The 18077-nt window shown below is 48.6% G+C and overlaps 1 protein-coding gene across 1 annotated transcript in view; it reads left to right on the forward strand.

The window, feature by feature from the left end:
• Positions 1-222: 222 nt before the first annotated feature.
• Positions 223-18077, forward strand: part of RORA (RAR related orphan receptor A) — a 293221-nt gene continuing 275366 nt past the window's right edge. The window contains exon 1 of the mRNA XM_048481881.1: positions 223-433. Coding sequence (XP_048337838.1) covers positions 229-433 — 205 coding nt within the window. The 5' untranslated portion in view covers positions 223-228. The remainder of the gene's footprint in view (positions 434-18077) is intronic.

Consider the following 18077-nt stretch of genomic DNA (forward strand, 5'->3'; position numbering starts at 1 on the left):
AGGCGAGCAGCCGCGCCTCCCCGCCGCCGCCGCCGCGCTCGCCCGCCCCTCCGCCTGGCTGCCGCCGCCGCCGCCGCCGCCGCCTCCTCCCCGCCACCGACCATAGAGCTGCGCCGGGAAGCAGCAGTCGCCGCCGAGGCAGGGAGGAGGCGCGCTCGGCATCATCGCCCAGCCGGGCTGCGGGGGGACCAGGCAGGCAGGCAAGGCAGCAGCAGCAGCAGCGGCAAGATGGAGCCGGCGCCGGCAGCCCCCGAGCCCGCGGCCGGCGAGCCGGGGGGCGGCAGCGGCACCAGCAGCGGCGGCGGCGGCGGGGGCGAGGGCTCGGAGGCGGGGGCCGGCGCCAGGGAGCCCCCGGCCGAGCTGGAGGCGGCACGCAAAGGCGACGCGCCGGCCCCGACCCGCCGGCAGAGCTACGCGGGCGGCAGAGGCGCAGGTAGGGCCCCCCTCCCGGGGCGCGCTCCCACCGGCGGGCAAACTTTTCATGGCTTCTTCTTCGGGGCGCGCGCTCGCTCGCTCGCTCGGGGCCCCCCAGCGACGGGGGAGGGACGCCCCTAGCCCAGGCGACCCTCTGGGCGCACCGGACGCCGCCTGGCCCGACACGTGTCTGACCCCAGTTCCGGCTCCTCCCCCCAGGTTCTGGACGGGTCAAGCCGGGACCCTTCCCCCCCCCTCACCTCCCCCGGGGGGTCCCGCCGGACTCTGTGTCCCTCTCGCCCCCCCCGCAGGCAAACAGCCTCGGGGGCGGGGCGGGGCGCTCCCTTCGCTCCGCCTCGCTGGCATCTTTCCGCGCAGCCCGGGGCTGGCGACTTCCCACCGGCCGGCCGGGGCAAGGGAAGTTGGGAGTTGCCAACCTCCAGGTGGGGGCGGGGCGCGCTCCGGAATTGAGAGCCAGGGGTCAGAGCTCCCCGGGAGAAAAGGGCTGCTTTTTTGGAGGGGAGGGGGGGGGAGGGAGGGACTCTGTGGCAGCCTGCCAGCCCTGCTTTCCCCCAGGGCATCCCCCGCAGAGCTGCAGGGACTGCTCCCCCCAGAGGCGGCGAGCCCGGGGGTGAGGGCAGCTGGGGGCCTTGGCGGAAGAGCCGGGACGGGCGCCCCCCCCCCCTCCTCCGGCCAGAGCGCCCCGGCTGCTGCGTCGCCCTCCCGCCCGGGCGGCTGGGAAGATGGCTGGCTGTTCATGTGTGGCAGGCAGGCAGGCAGGCAGGCAGGCAGGCAGGCGCTCTTTGGCCCCACCTCCCCCGGCGGCTCCCCACTCGCAGGCAGGCGGGCAGGCAGGCGGGCAGGCGCCCCTGGAAAGCCGTGCCAGCTTATGTAAGCGCCTGCCTGGCCGGAGCGAGCGGTCGGTGGGTCGGCCGGGCTGCTGCTGCTGCTGCGCACAGGGGCAGGGGAAGCCCGGCTGCTCTTATGTAAGGGGGCGTCGCGCGTGCAGAACGACGCCGAGGGTCGAGGAGGGAGGAGGAGGAGGAGGAGGCCCGCCGGGTCGCCTGAGTCGGAGCCTGCTAACCCGCTGACCCAAATGTGCGCGCCTCCTCCTCCTCCTCCTCCTCCTCCTCCTCGCCTCCCTCCCTCGCCAGCCAGCCAGCCAGCCAGCGCCGGGAAGATGAACTAAGACGCCCAGCAGCAGCCAAAACGCGCCTCTCTCTCGCTGGCTGGCTGGCTGGCTGGCTGGCTCCCCGGGCTCGCTGCACGCAAGCGCCGCCTTATGTAACAGCCGGGATGGAAGCGAGCCGGGCGCGGGGGGGCGGGGGGGGGGGCGGGGAGGACGGGGGGCGAAGGTCAGGGACGGGACCAGGCGTCCAGGAGAGCGCGCCGCATTTGCACGCCAACAGACACGGGAGGCGCCTCTGCGCGCTTGAGGATGTTTTGAGTGGCTGGAGAGACGGGTGGGGCCTGGCGCCGCCCGGGAATAAAAGTCCGTGGACGGCCGGAAAAGCGGAGCCGGCCTCTTTGGAGAGGGGCGGGGCTGAGAAGAGGGACGCTCCTCTGGCTGGGTGCTGAATTTGGGATCCTGAAAGGGGAAGGGGCCTGTCTGTGTGGCCCTTAGTCGTTTCTGTAGGGCAGGACTTGGGTGGAGGCCCCTGGTGCCTGCTACCGGCTGCACCTGTGGCGACTGCGCGCAGCACTTTCGTGCTCCAGCTCATCACAAGTTTCTAATGTCATTAAAATGTTGGTCTGGTCAAGAGCCCCAAGAGCAGAGGTGGGATCCAGCAGGTTCTCACCAGTTCCCGAGAGTGGGCTACTAATTATTTGTGTGTGCCGAGAGGGGGTGACTAACTGGGTCTGCTTTTCCGTTAGAAATTCCATTCGGTCCCAAAATCATCAAGTCCTGTTGTTTCCTATGTGGCTGGTTAGCGAAGGTAGAAAACGGGATCATTCTCCCTGTTGGGCTGTTTTAAAAACATGTTTTAGAAATAGGGTAAAGTTCCTTGTTTAAGGAAAGTCTCCTCCTTTTGATTTCTAGAAACAAAATTAAGTCTTTGAAAGTATTAAGTATTTGACAGGCAGTCAGTTAGAGGAGAAGTAGTTGTTTCTGTTGGCAGTAGACGATAGGACTTGCTATCATGAGTTTAAGTTATGGACAGAAGGATACCAGCTGGAAATTAGGAACTTTTTTTTTACAGTAAGAGTTTTTTTTACAGTAACAGAGAAATTATTAATGCCCCGCCCCCAGAATGCCTGGCCACGCCCCCGTCATGCCCCACCCAGTCCCATTAGCGCTACACCACTGTTTGAATCCCACCACCAAGGGAACCTGTTACTAAAATTTTTGGATCCCACCACTGCGTCTTTCTTTGTTGCATCTCGATTGACCAACGGTAGCTGTCCATGCTGTGCAAAGTTTTAGGGGCAGATCAAGCAGAAGGAGGTTAGGCGGGTGCAGAGGAATGGCGTGGGTCACGGTCAGTTCTTTGGAAACAAGGAAAAAGAAAGTCAGCCCTCTCTGGACACTTTGGACACTTGAAGCTGCCTCCTACTGATTTCAGACCTTTGGTCCGTCCAAGTCAATATTTTCTGCTCAGACTGGTGGCAACTCTTTAGAGTTCTTTCACATCACCCACTCCCTGGTCCTTTTGATGGGAGATATTGGGATGGAGCCTCCTCCATGCCAAGTTCTGCCCCCTGAGTCATGTCCCTGGCCAACCTAGACACGTGCTGGAGAAGAAGCATTCATGGGCCCAAGCTTGCTTTGCCGGGATAGCCCAATAAAACTTCTGCAAGGTAGCCACGTTGGCAATGGCGTATCTACCTAGGGACAAGGGGTACAATTTGTCTCCAGGCGCCGTTTACCCCGGTACTCCTCTGCACGTTGGTCTGCAGTAGAAGAGCTGGATTCAAGTCGAGAACCACCTTCAGAGACCAACTAGATTTTCAGGGTATGAGCATTTGGAGTGTCAAAGTTCCCTTTATCAGATATGACTCGGGGAACTTTAATTTCTCATAAGCTCAAACCACAAAAACCTTGTTGGCCTCTAAGGTGGTGCTGCTGGACTTGAACCTAACAGTTCGTGAGTTTAGACTTTCAGATGCCAAATGGCTGTTGGTTTGGCTGCAACAAACCTAACGCAGCGGCCACTTTGGCATCGTGCACGCAGAGTCTGTTTCGCAACAGTGTAAAAACAAAAATACAAGCAAAAGGGAAGAAAAGCTTTCCGCTCCTGGAAACAGTTCCAGTGCCAAAATGAGGGGCTGCTTCCCAAGAATGAAAATTTAACTAAAGGACTCCTGAATCACCCATGATTTCTGTGGTATTAAATAGAAGGTAGGTTCAGGTGTGTATTAAATGGAAGGTAGGTTCAGGTGTGGTATTAAATGGAAGGTAGGTTCAGGTGTGTATCTCAAGGACCCGATGCTCTTGCAGGTGTACTCTGGTGGGCCCTGTTTCCTCTCCTGCAAGCCCGCCCTCTGCAAAATACTTAAACAGCTCCACGAAAACTTGCTGATTGTGTGACGTTGAGGATTTCTTTTAAATATTATTCTCCCACTGTCTGGCCTGCACTACAGGGTTCTGTTTTCCTCTGCTGTGCTTCGCTCCTAAAAGCACAGGTGATGTTTTGTGCTGCCGGTAGCATCTTCTCAGTTTCAGATTGTGTGTCGTTGTGGTTGTTGGGATCCACCCTGTGGACATTTTAAGCGGAAAGGCAGGAGATACATTTTATAGACGAAGGCAGATGTGTTTAAAATTTTCACTGGGGTAGAATACTCTCCGTTTGTAATGCATACTTTCTTTTAAAAAAACTCTCTTCCTCTTGCATTGTATAAATTGCAGGTATGGTGTGTGTTGTTTATTTATTTCTTAAAGCAGCAGCCAGAGAGCCCACACTGTAAAACTATTGACTCAAACAAACAAACCCAACAGCGGAAAATCAGCTCAAGATCATTACATCCTTGATTAGTCCAAAAAAAAAAATAGCCAACTGCCTGCTGAATGCTGGGTAAACAAGAAGATCAAAGCCGTAACCGTGAATAAATACAGAGTAGGAGCAGATGGGGCATTCTTTTGGTTGACGATCCCCTGGAAAGGGGAGGGGGGGGGGCTGTGGTATTCCCTTCGGGCCCCAACCAGCTTCGTCTCTTGGGGTGTGCAGAAGGTCTTTCTCCGCTGCTCTGGAATTCCGATGGCCACAATGGAGAATGAATAGCCTGGAGAGTGTGGGAGTTGTGGCAAGGGTGTTCTTTTTTCAGAGGACAACTTGGTTGTGTGTGTGTGTGACTGTAATTCATGTGCTGTGCAGGCTGCGTGAAAGCACACCTGTGCATTGTCGTGGCATATGTTTGCTTAAAGTAAGGTTCAGAACCCTACCTAGAGTGGAAGAAAATCTACGGAAATGGGACTTTGGCTGTTCTGAGGCAGAAGGCCCTAACCTGGATGGCTCCCAGAAGCTTAGCAGGGTCGCCAATGGCTAGTGCTTGGATGGAAGACCACCAAGGAAGCCCAGTTTGCTACCCAGAGGCAGGCAATGGCAAGTCACTGCTGTTTGCTTCTTGTCTTGAGACCCCTAAGGGGTCACCATAAGTTGACTGTGACTTTCCATCACCACCAGTGGAGAAGACTTGCGTTCATGGGCCCGTTATTCACGGAATGCTTACCTCAGGGTTCCTCACTGTGCAGTGGCTTGTAGCGGAGTTTCCTTGTGATTCTCTGTTTACAGCAGTGGTTCTCAACCTTCCTAATGCCGTGACCCTTTAATACAGTTCCTCATGTTGTGGTGACCCCCAACCCTAACATTTGTCCATTTTACAGATAGAGAACACTGATGCAGAGAGTTTTAGGCAACCCCTGTGAAAGGGTTGTTCGACCCCCAAAGGGGTCGCGACCCACAGGTTGAGAACCACTGGTTTACAAGCACTCACCCAGTGCCCCACAGCTTCAATGCTGAGAACTCTCCTGGGCCTTCTTTTCTTGGTTCTCTTCATTCTGCCCATCAAGTCAATTCTTGAAGGCACAGATCTCATCATCCCCAGTAGTCTCAAGATTGCTGACTTTGTAAAAACCCTTTAATTAATGTTATATTGACAACGCTAGGTAGAAGAGAAGGAAGATTGATATATCAGTATTGTAGCCATTTCTACAAATAATCTCCCCCCCTAAATGAAAGAGCCAAAGCAGTTCCCTAGACCACACACTGCTGAAGAAGGGGACCATGTGTAGAGCTGATATGTTTCCCTTCCCATCCACACACACATACAAATTCTTGCTGCTGCTGTTGCAGGAGGTGAGAGAGGCTTGTTATTTCCAAACACTCTTTGTTATAATTATATCAAGATATTGATATGTCAAAATGGGAACTTAGAGGCTGGTGTGTTTTGGCTAAGCCCATGTGGTTGAGCTTCTTTGACTTCCACTTGTTGGCTACCCAAAGATGCCGGCAGGAGAGTAGGAAGTAGGAAGGAACCTGCAGCATGGAAGGGGGGGGGCAAGGGGGAAGGCATGGACAGCAGGGTAAAGCTAGGTAGGCTGCCCGTGGGCAGAGGGAAGATGTCCAGGGCAAAGCTGTGCTCACTGGCAAATCTGCCACACTTTGGTGGTGAAGCAGCTTAAAGTCATGCTAGAAGTGGTGTCGCCACGGAGAGAATGAAAGTGAAAGCGGGGAATGAGGAAATAACATCCATACCAGAAATCTTGCTGTGGCAGACATTTGCGGCCACTGCGCAGCAGACACCTTGTGCATAACAAGCCAGGAAGCGCCTAAATGTTCTTTTGCAACTGCTTGTTGTGAGAAGTGCTGCGTCACAGAGAGTTATTTCAATGGGTTGTTTGCACAGGGGTATGTGTTGCAGAGGACGGAACGAGTCTTAATGCAGTAGGAAGGCCATTAGAAAGTTTTTTCTTTTGAGATATTGAAACAGGTACTCAAGGGACAAGAGAACCCCATCCCTAACCTTAGTTTATATGGGTCTACTTATGCATACACGTGCACAAAAGTGGCATTAGATTCATTGTGGCAATTGTTTTGGTTTGGAGATTTAAAAAAAAGAAAAGAAAGGTAGAAAACCTGTGCTTTTAGCAGCTCTCACTTCAGTACTTCCTTCAGCAAGATCCCTCTAAGCAGACGCAGCCGTCGGCTGTTGGGAGATGACGTGAAAACTCTTAGTGAACGGCAGAAATACATTAGTACTCTTGTAGCAATTACCCGCTGCAGTGTCTTTCATTTTGTAATTTGATCTCATAATTTTCAATAGTGTTCTCAAGCAACCTGCTAGGACTATGGTGGATTCTGAGGAACTGATGTGCAGTGAGAAATGGCAGCAGGGCTGGTATTATAGCAGCATGAGTGCGCATTGGGAAAACCGAGTTAGCAGTGGTTTAAGAATAGGCAGAGCAAACCGTCTACCTGGAAAGGAGGAAGTTGCATTTGGTACCCTGTACCCTTCCTTATTGCATTACATTTGGCTCAAGGTTTTGGTGTGTGTCAGTTTGTGGCTCTTTTTGTGTCTGTCTTCTTGCACGGGCCTGGAAATTAGTAGAAATGATAGGCATGAGACCGAGACAAACAAAATCAATTCATCTGGCTTGCTGAGTGATTTCTTAGATTTCTTAGCATTTGGGGAGTGGAAAGTGATATGATATTTATATACTGCCCTCCCCCAGAGGGCTTGGGGCGGTGCACAACAGAAAAATTATACATAATAATATGCAATAACATAATAATAAAAAACAGTAAGGCTAGTAACCAGATTCAATAGCCTCCCAGCCCAACAATTCAGACAATAATGTAATCAGGTTATTTATTTATTCGATTTGATAAACCGCCCTACCCCCAAAGGGCTCAGGGCGGTTTCTTGTACATTAACAAGTCATAACAAGTAAATCAACATATAATAACACCAACATTAAATATAACATTTCATAACAGCAGGAATATAATAATCACAGAATCTCAATAACCTAACATTTCACATAGCATCACATAATAACGTGATAAATAATTACATAGCAACAATAGCAGAACATTTCACCACAGCATAACACTACAATAAATTACAAATGCAAGAATAACTGCAAATAACATAACAATATCCAAAATACGATTCCCCCACAACCCACCTACAATAACCTTACTCCCTACAATTAACGTAGCAATTTAACCTGACCTAGCACGAAGTTGAATAAATAAAATAAGTGGACAGATGTTGTGATCCAGTCTGTAGCTGATGAACCCAGACCAAGAGGCCTTCAGTCTTGCCTGTTTCTTGTACATTTGGCCACCATGTTTTTATCTTGCTTTTCAAAATACTAGTTAAGTATTGTGACTTCTGATAGACTCTTGGGAATTTTGGAGACCGTGATATAATTACATGCCATTCTGGGAAAGGAGAAGAAGAGAAATGAAGATTCCTTCTGCGTTTGTTAGTATCCTTGAGATTTTTCTTCCAAAAAGGAAGGAAAGGAATGTAAATTTAGTGCATAAATAGTATGGTCAGAATACCAAGGATTCTCAGTTACAGATTCCTATTCCTGCTTCTTCAAAGCTTCAGTTTTTTGTAAGTGTTGGTGAATACAAATTTCAGGCCTTCCTGCTTTACATTGGACCAAGACCCAACTACCCCAGCCCACAGTGCTGATGGGGACACTGATCTTGTGCTTTGCTTATCTTGCTTTGTAGTGCACGTAGAGGGACAACCATTCTTTGTCTGAACAAGGTTTTTATTCAGTGATTTGCTTGTGGCTCCTGCTGTGAGTATTGTTTGCATCTCTGTGGTCAGCCTGTTATGTGGCATGGAAGATGGAATCCTCCGTGTTCGTTGTCAGTAGGCAATTCAAGGGAACTTGGAGCTAGGATTGCCAATGTCCAGGTGGGACCCAAAATGACAGCTGATCCACAGGTTGCCTGGGGAAAATAGACCTATTTGCCTCCGAATGGTATCAACTTCTCAAATCAAAAATTTACTCAATAGGTTTATTACTGGAAGATCTCTGTATGCTGACACCCAGAGAAATTTTCCAAACCTTGAAAAGTAAACTTCTAGAACAGGAATATCATATCTTGTTGGGGCGAGCAAATAAACCATGCTCACCCCTCTCTGTCGGAATAATACCGGAACAGGGGCACATAGCCAAACATCTTGAACTGTTAACTGAACCCCAACAGAGAAGGATTATCACAAGGGCCAGATCCAATACCTTCCCGTCGGCCATTACAAAGAGTCGCTACTTATCCATCCCTCTCCAGGATCGGGTTTGTCCACACTGTAAAAATCAAGTGGAGACTCTTGCTCACATTATTCTTGACTGTCCGAGATATGTGGGCATTAGGAATTTCTCTCCCAGGCTGGCCCTAGACAAATCTGAACGTGACTCTGGCTGTTCTGTTGTGGAGCTTCTGTTAAACAACACAGATGTCGTGCTCTTGGAAAAAAGTAGCAAAATTTCTTTTACAAGTGACAGAACTTTCTAAGTAATGTATACTGCTATATAGTCTTCCTGTCTGCGCTTTGAATGTACTCTTGATTTGTATTTCAAAAATGTCTGGCAATGCTCTAGAACCTATTTTTAAATGCCAAATAAAGGTTGTTGTTGTAGCCTGGGGAAAATGGCGGCTTTGGAGGGTGGTACCCTATTGAGGTACCTCCCCTCCGCAATCCGCAGCCTCGTCCCATAAACCTCCGGGGATCCCCCCAAACAGAGTTGCCAGCAGTACATACAGCTTACATGGCTGTGCAAAAGACATCTTGAAAATGTGAGTCTACAATGTCTATATACCTGAAGGCGGATCTTGGCAGACTTGGAGTGGTGGGCAGCTGTTTCTTCATGACAACATTGGTGACGACTTGAAACATGAAATCAGACTTATGTCCTGCGAAGCAGGAGCATGTGAATGTCTGGCTCACTCGCCTGATTTTGGTCACGGAAGTTCGGCTTTGGCTATGGCGCTTTTCTGCTTTCTATCTTGGCAAAGAACTGCTCCATCTCCTTGGATTTCCTCCCAGTGTGTGTTGCTTCTCGGCAGTCAGTTTGTTGTGTGGCGAGGAAGATAGAATCATTCAGATCTTTAGGAAAACATGCTGTTCAAGATTATTCCCACCCCCCCAGCTACAAGGACTAGAAACTTTGAAATAATAATGAAAAACAGATTCTTGGGAGGGTTTCATCTTTCAGTCCAAACGTCAGACAGGACGAGAGCAGAGATACACCACGAAACCTTGTCCAGCCTGTCGAGCTTTGAATTAGTTTCCATTTCTTGTTCAGTCTTTAAAGGTTCAGTGTGAAATGTCTTGGCCTGTGAGCGGAAGGCATGTCGGCCAAGCGAAAGGCCAATTGTGGATCCAAACAAAAGCTCTTGCTTCAGTATCAATATATACCGTGTTTCCCCGAATATAAGACAGTGTCTTATATTAATTTTTGCTCCCAAAGATGCACTATGTCTTATTTTCAGGGGATGTCTTATTTTTCTGTGTTCTGTTCGTCGGGCATGCTTCCAAACAAAAACTTGGCTACGTCTTACTTTTGGGGGATGCCTTATATTTCGCACTTCAGCAAAACCTCTGCTACGTCTTATTTTCTGGGGATGTCTTATTTTTCTGTGTTCTGCTCGTCGGGCATGCTTCCAAACAAAAACTTGGCTACGTCTTACTTTCGGGGGATGCCTTATATTTCGCACTTCAGCAAAACCTCGACTACGCCTTATTTTCAGGGGATGTCTTATTTTTCTGTGTTCTGCTCGTCGGGCATGCTTCCAAACAAAAACTTGGCTACGTCTTACTTTCGGGGGATGCCTTATATTTCGCACTTCAGCAAAACCTCTGCTACGTCTTATTTTCCGGGGATGTCTTATATTCGGGGAAACAGGGTAGAACCTTTTTTGGCATATAAGTCAAACAAGATTATTATTGGGCAGAACAGATATAAAATAGTCGACATTAAAATAACCAATAGTGATGATAATACAAAGTTAAGACCGTTTGAGAATTACAAAGCAAAGAAATGTAGCTGTCTGTTCAAGAGCATGTGTAACTTCATTATTTAAAAGAAATACAGTCTTGTCTTGCTCAGTAAGTCCACTGCTACCCAGTAATAAAGATTCGAGCAACCTGGTCCTATCAATACTGTACAGGGTGCAATGATGTAGAATAATAATAATAATAATAATTTGGATTTATATCCCCCCCCTTTCTCTCCAGCAGGAGACTCAAAGGGGCTGACAATCTCCTTGCCCTTCCCCCCTCACAACAAACACCGTGGGAGGTAGGTGGGGCTGAGAGAGCTCCGAGAAGCTGTGACTAGCCCAAGGTCACCCAGCTGGCGTGTGTTGGAGTGCACAGGCTAATCTGAATTCCCCAGATGAGCCTCCACAGCTCAGGCAGCAGAGCTGGGAATCAAACCCGGTTCCTCCAGATTAGATACACGAGCTCTTAACTCCTACGCCACTGCTGCTCCTTACAGACACAGGTTAGAATCCCCGATCTGCCATGAGAAGAATTTGGATTTATATCCCCCCTTTCTCTCCTGTAGGAGACTCAAAGGGGCTTACAATCTCCTTGCCCTTCCCCGCTCGCAACAAACACCCTGTGAGGTAGGTGGGGCTGAGAGAGCTCCGAGAAGCTGTGACTAGCCCAAGGTCACCCAGCTGGCGGCTGTGGGAGTGCACAGGCTAATCTGAATTCCCCAGATAAGCCTCCACAGCTCAGGCGGCAGAGCGGGGAATCAAACCCGGTTCCTCCAGATTAGAGACACGAGCTCTTAACCTCCTACGCCGCTGCTGCTCCATGTAGCACATGATCAACTGTTTCTTGACTTTTCATCTTGCAGATGCGCAGTCTTTCATGGTGAGGGATTTTCGGTTCCCTCTCCTGCCTCGAAGAGGAAGGAAGGATGTAAGCTCTTGCTGGCCATAAGAAGGGAGAACAGCTTCAATACACTGACACTCTGCCCCCAAACCACTTTCCTGATTTTCAAGCTTGCTAACTTCTAAGTGGGGATTGGGGACCTCTTGGAGTAACAGCTGCTGTCCAAACAATGGAGATCAGTTTGCCTAGAACAGAGATGGCGAACCTTTTCGAGACCGAGTGCCCAAATTGCAACCCAAAGCCCACTTATTTATCGCAAAGTGCCAACACGGCAATTTAACCCAAATACTGAGGTTTTAGTTTAGAAAAAACGGTTGGCTCCAAAGCGTGTGTTACTCAGGAGTAAGCTTGGTGGTAGAAGGTGGCTTTGCTTTGAAGCAACTGTGCAACTCTTCCAACGGGTGAATCATGACCCTAGGAGGGTTTACTCAGAACCAAGCCCCATTGCCAGCAACCGAGCTCACTCCCAGGTAAAGGATCACACTTTAGTTCTTCGCATGAAAATCAGTGGGGTTTCACAGCGCTTAACAGGGTTACCTACACTGCGTCCCCAAAACTAGGTCTTAGGTTTAATGCTAATAATCGAGCCCAGTGGCCCAGGCTAGCCTAGATGTTTGCGTGTGGGGGGGGGACACTCTGTGTGTGCCCACAGAAAGGGCTCTGAATGCCACCTCTGGCACCCATGCCATAGGTTCGCCACCACTGGCCTAGACCAGTGGTTCTTAACCTGGGGGTCTCTACCCCTTTGGGGGTCGAACAACCCTTTCACGGGGTTGCCTAAGAAGCTCTGCATCAGTGTTCTCCATCTGTAAAATGGATAAACGTTAGGGTTGGGGGGTCACCACAACATGAGGAACCGTATTAAAGGGTCGCGGCATTAGGAAGGTTGAGAACCACTGACCTAGAAGGTGGGCTCTATGCCATTAAACCCAGTTGAGACACCTCCCCTCCACAAACCCTGCTCTTCCGAGGTTCCACTGCCCAGATCTCAAGGAATTTGTCAAACCCTCGGGAGCTGTTGGCCTCGTATCTTCCAGTGTCACAGTTTTAAGCAGTAGGAACTTAACTCATTCTGTGTCCAGTTGTGGATTCTTCCAGTTCCTGGCACTCTTGTAGAGATATGCTCTGGACATATTATTTAAAATTTAAGAAATAATATTTCCATCGGGGTGTTGTGGGTTTTCCGGGCTGTATGGCCGTGTTCTGGTAGCATTTTCTCCTGACGTTTCGCCTGCATCTGGGGCTGGCATCTTCAGAGGATCATCAGAAGATGCCAGCCACAGATGCAGGTGAAACGTCAGGAGAAAATGCTACTAGAACACAGCCACACAGCCTGGAAACCACACAACACCCTAGTGCACTGGTGGGGAACCAATTGGGCATGCTGGCAGGGGCTGATGGGAATTGTAGTCCATAACATCTGGAGTGACAGAGGTTCCCCACCATGGCCCTAGTGATTCCGGCCATGAAAGCCTTCGACAATACAATATTTCCATCTTCTGTAGGCTAGTGGTAATAGGGTTGGTGATTATAATTGTGCTGACGGTGGACTAAATCGTAGCCCTCGACTGCTGCGTCTCACCCCGATGGGGCAAATTTGTTCACTTCTGCAGTTTACCTCCCTCCCTCCCCCCCAAACCCCAACCTTGGTATCCTCTTCTCATTTTATTCCTTAAATGTCTGGCTCCCTGTTCACGAACAAGAATCCGGGTGTTTTTTTTTCCACAGCAAAAGCTGAACTTCTTGATAGCGTAACGAATTTTAGCTTAGCTTGCTACTATTCTAATGAGTTTCCTTCTGGCTAGATAAAAAAAAAAAATTAAGCTGCAGCCCTGCTGGAGAGGATTCCTGCACGCGGATTTGACAAGTAAGTTTAGCCGATTGTTAAAAAGCAGGCTATGATTATGGGCTGGCAGCCCGCGCTACCCGTTCTGAATTTTAAAGAAGCAGGGCCTTAATGCTTATTGGCAAAACAATCTCAGCCCAAAACAATGTTTTAGAGGACAGGTTGATGGGAACGGGGCTAGGCCCTGTGTTTTCTTTTGCCTCAGGCGCGAGCGTGTGTTGTCTAGATTGCTTCGAATCCCTTGAGATAAATCCAGCGCCTGTTCTGTTCTTCTGCAAACCGATAATGGGTTCTCAATGGAATGCGCAGGTCTTTGCCCGAACTGGATCCCAGAAATCCTCCCCAAATCTCTTGTTCTGCAATTTTTAAACAGGGTTTTGTTTTGTTTTTTGTTGCCACAGTGGTGTTCAACCCATGGCTTGTGAGCCAAAGACGTCTTGCGGATTGCTCCAGAGACTGGGTCTTGAACCTTCCTCCATCAATCTGGCTTCTGTGACACTTCTTGGGCCTTCTGCCTTTGAAGGTGCCTGCATGCACGAGCCATGTGCATATGTAACCCCCATGCTCAGAATGGGTTGACCCAGTAAGGGGTGGAGACTCAAAGCAGCAAGAGGCTGCAGCAGACCTCATGTAGTTTGGAGGAGACAAGGCTACCAGACTCGGACCTTGGTTGTATAAGCCCTTAACACCTTGTTAAGGGTTTCTTTTTGTGTTTGTAATGGGTGAGAGTTCTCCTGGAAACCTTCATCCTGTTGAATCCTGTTCACCAAGCCCTTGGAGTCTTCAGGAGCCAACCCGCTTGCAAAGAAGAATTGGACTTGGCAGTATCAGTAGACTGTAAATAGAAGGACTTGAAAATGCAAACCTGAACAGGACCTTGAAGTGTGATGTTAAATGTTGATGTTATATGTTAAGAAAGTAAACCATTTTGTTTTTAAAAATTGTTGTTGCAAACTCATTCCAAGTTCTGCCCCACAGAACCCACAAGCTGAGGTTACACATACAGAGAGAACACTCTACCTCAGAGGTACCCAAACATGGTGCCCGTGGGTGCCAACATAGTGCCTGGCTAACACATTTCCCTAGTGCTTTTTGGACAGGGCCAGGACCAGGTGGGACTTTCCTCCAGCAATGCTTCTGATTAGCCATTGGAGATTCGATTGGATGTGCAGGTTGTTCCTGTGGTAGCCACTGCTACCATAGCTCAAGGATCTTGGCAGAGTGCCTGAGCAGTGGTGGGATCCAAAAAATATAATAATAATAATAATAATAATAATAATAATAATAATAATAATAATAGTTTGGATTTATATCCCCCCTTTCTCTCCTGTAGGAGACTCAAAGGGGCTTACAATCTCCTTGCCCTTCCCCCCTCACAACAACACCCTGTGAGGTGGGTGGGGCTGAGAGAGCTCCGAAGAGCTGTGACTAGCCCAAGGTCATCCAGCTGGCATGTGTGGGAGTGCACAGGCCAATCTGAATTCCCCAGATAAGCCTCCACAGCTCAAGTGGCAGAGCAGGGAATCAAACCCGGTTCCTCCAGATTAGAGTGCACCTGCTCTTAACCACTGCGCCACTGCTATTCCTAGAACACTTGATGAACACTTGATGAATTTGGATTCCTCGCTTAAGATCCACCTTTGCTCCAATGGTTTCATTCGTTGTATGTGTGCTTTGGATGTCGTGCAAACACGGCGTCCTTAGATTTGTAGTTTGATTATAAAATAATATGAGAAAAAAAAATGCGATGAAGAGGATAGAGAATAAGTGGTTCTGATTAGTTTTCATGCTAATAAATAGCATGAAAACACTAAAAAAATCTTACCAAAGAGCAAACAGCTGATAGATTCCATTGGTATTTTAAGAGGGCTTCTGGAATTTGGTTGGAATTTGGATTCTCTTACATTTTGATCCTGCTTTCAGTCAAAAATGGGCTGTGGAAGCATCCCGCGGGAATAGACGTCTGATACGAATGGCCGCAAGAGTTCATTACAAAATATAAATTCAAGATAGCAGTTGGAGGCTGGAGAGAGGCGCGATCGTTATCTGGAACTGGGCCCCCATTCAACAGAAAGGCTGATAGAACAGATTTAAACAGAGATTTCTGGGCACCCGGGATGTCATTTCGCCAAACAGGATTTCTTCAATAGCACTCCGTTCAAAGGCCTGATCGGTGTTGAGCGCGCAGCAACAACTGTTGTAGTATCTTGGCAGGCGGGAGAATGTATTCCACAGCTGGCTGATTATGGTTTTAAATGGCCGAATAAGGTTTGTATGTTGGCTGCTTTTCATTCAGTTAGCAAAACTGAGTGGTGAAGTCCCCCAGGAACGCAGCATTTCCGGATGCCAGCGGAGAGCTGTTTATTTGCTGCCCTATGAAAAGTACCCCCCAACACACATACACAAGAGAGTCCTCCTACCGTGTTTCCCCGAAAATAAGACAGTGTCTTAAATTAATTTTTGCTCCCAAAGATGCGCTATGTCTTATTTTCAGGGGATGTCTTATTTTTCTGTGTTCTGTTCGTCGGGCATGCTTCCAAACAAAAACTTTGCTACGTCTTACTTTCGGGGGATGCCTTATATTTCGCACTTCAGCAAAACCTCGACTACGCGTTATTTTCAGGGGATGTCTTATTTTTCTGTGTTCTGTTCGTCGGGCATGCTTCCAAACAAAAACTTTGCTACGTCTTACTTTCGGGGGATGCCTTATATTTCGCACTTCAGCAAAACCTCGACTACGCCTTATTTTCAGGGGATGTCTTATTTTTCTGTGTTCTGTTCGTCGGGCATGCTTCCAGACAAAAACTTTGCTACGTCTTACTTTCGGGGGATGCCTTATATTTCGCACTTCAGCAAAACCTCGACTACGCCTTATTTTCAGGGGATGTCTTATTTTTCTGTGTTCTGTTCGTCGGGCATGCTTCCAAACAAAAACTTTGCTACGTCTTACTTTCGGGGGATGCCTTATATTTCGCACTTCAGCAAAACCTCTACTACGTCTTATTTTCAGGGGATGTCTTATTTTTCTGTGTTCTGTTCGTCGGGCATGCTTCCAGACAAAAACTTTGCTACGTCTTACTTTCGAGGGATGCCTTATATTTCGCACTTCAGCAAAACCTCAACTACGCCTTATTTTCAGGGGATGTCTTATTTTTCTGTGTTCTGTTCGTCGGGCATGCTTCCAAACAAAAACTTGGCTACGTCTTACTTTCGGGGGATGCCTTATATTTCGCACTTCAGCAAAACCTCGACTACGCCTTATTTTCAGGGGATGTCTTATATTCGGGGAAACAGGGTATGTCAGTGGTGGCGAACCTATGGCACGTGCGCTAGAAGTGGCACTCAGAGCCCTCTCTGTGGGCACGCGCGCACAGAGTTCATCATGTGGGGGGAGCAGAAAATCACACACACACACACACACATCTAGGCTGGCCTTGCTTCTGAGTAAACCCTCCTGGGGTCGCGATTCACCCGTTTGAAGCATTGCATGGTTGCTTCACCAAGCTTACTCCCAAGTAACACGTGCCTCGGAGCCAACCGTTTTTTCTAAACTAGAACCTCAGTATTCAGGTTAAATGGCCATGTTGGCACTTTGCCATAAATAAGTGGGTTTGGGGTTGCAATATGGGCACTCGGTCTCGAAAAGGCTCGCCATCACTGTCCTATGTAAACCCCATGGAAAGTCACAGAAGCGAGACAAGAGAATGGTAGCCAATTGATGAAGCCCCATAGGTCAAGCCTGTCTTCCTTTTCCTCTGGCATCCCATATCTACAAGGGCCCACTTCTCACAGCTCTAGTGATGGTCGGCGAAGGAACAAGGTCAGAAATCAGCTGGAACCTTTGGTAATTGCGTTGGGGCTACGGACTACAGGCCGCCTTCCTTGCTAGGTGGTACTGTCAATATTTTCAGGCCGTCACCAGCGGAATTAGCAGGAGGAGGGCCTGCGGGAGCCCAGTTCTGGGCAAGGCCAGACGGAAGTGGTTGGCTATCCCTTACGGAAGTTCACTCTGTCAGGCACTTTGGCTGACTTTCAATCATCGCAGCTACAGCAGAGTTCTCCCCTCCTTGAAATGGAACCTGATGGCGGAAGAAAGTTTGAAAAGAGGCTGCCTGTCGAACCTCTGTATGAGTCTTTGTGCTGGGCCTGCATCATCAGAAAGTCTGCTTAGATTAGTAATTTCTGCAGAAACAGAATAAGTAGGCTTCTTTCAGCATTTTTTAAAAAAATTTGCCCTGAAAAGTTGAAGCAAGCCTTTATTGGCATACAACAATAATAAAAACAGATTAAAAAGCATAAACAATACAGGATATACGTGTTAGGATGAAGGAAATCTACTGGCATTTAGTAATTTCCAGGAGAAAGTCTGCCACTATCATACAGAGAGAAGGATCAGGATTGTCCAACAAGTAGTGTAATCTAATTAAATCGGGGAGATGGGGTAAATGTAAAGGAGTGAGATTCACATACTTGGATCTGATTTCCTTGAATCTGAGACAGTGTAGTAATTGGTGGGCCAGAGATTCAACTGAGCCATCGTTACATGGGCACAATCTTTTAGCCTTTTCTTGCTTATTAAATCTGCCATGTAACAAGGCAGAAGGCATAACATTAAACCTGGCGAGCATTATGGCTCTCCTTTGAGCAGGGTTTATTAAGCAATACAGGTAGTGTGCCAAGTGGCCCCGTTCAAGTGGGAGAGAAAAATACAGGGGGGAGCATGTTTTCTTGGCTGCGGTGATTAGGGTAGAGAACTCTCTATCCAATAGTTGACCTTTTAATTTCCTATAAGCTTCTGCATAGGACAAAGGGCAAAGTGAATCCACTGACAGTCCAATAGAAAAGCTTCAACTTTTCTTTCCGCATTGCTAATCCTTTTTTTTCCCTACATCCTAGCAATAAACTAGCCTGGATATGTTTGTGTGTGTGTGTTTCTGTATGACTGATTCAA

The sequence above is a fragment of the Sphaerodactylus townsendi genome, linkage group LG17, assembly GCF_021028975.2.
Source record: "Sphaerodactylus townsendi isolate TG3544 linkage group LG17, MPM_Stown_v2.3, whole genome shotgun sequence".
NCBI lineage: Eukaryota > Metazoa > Chordata > Lepidosauria > Squamata > Sphaerodactylidae > Sphaerodactylus > Sphaerodactylus townsendi.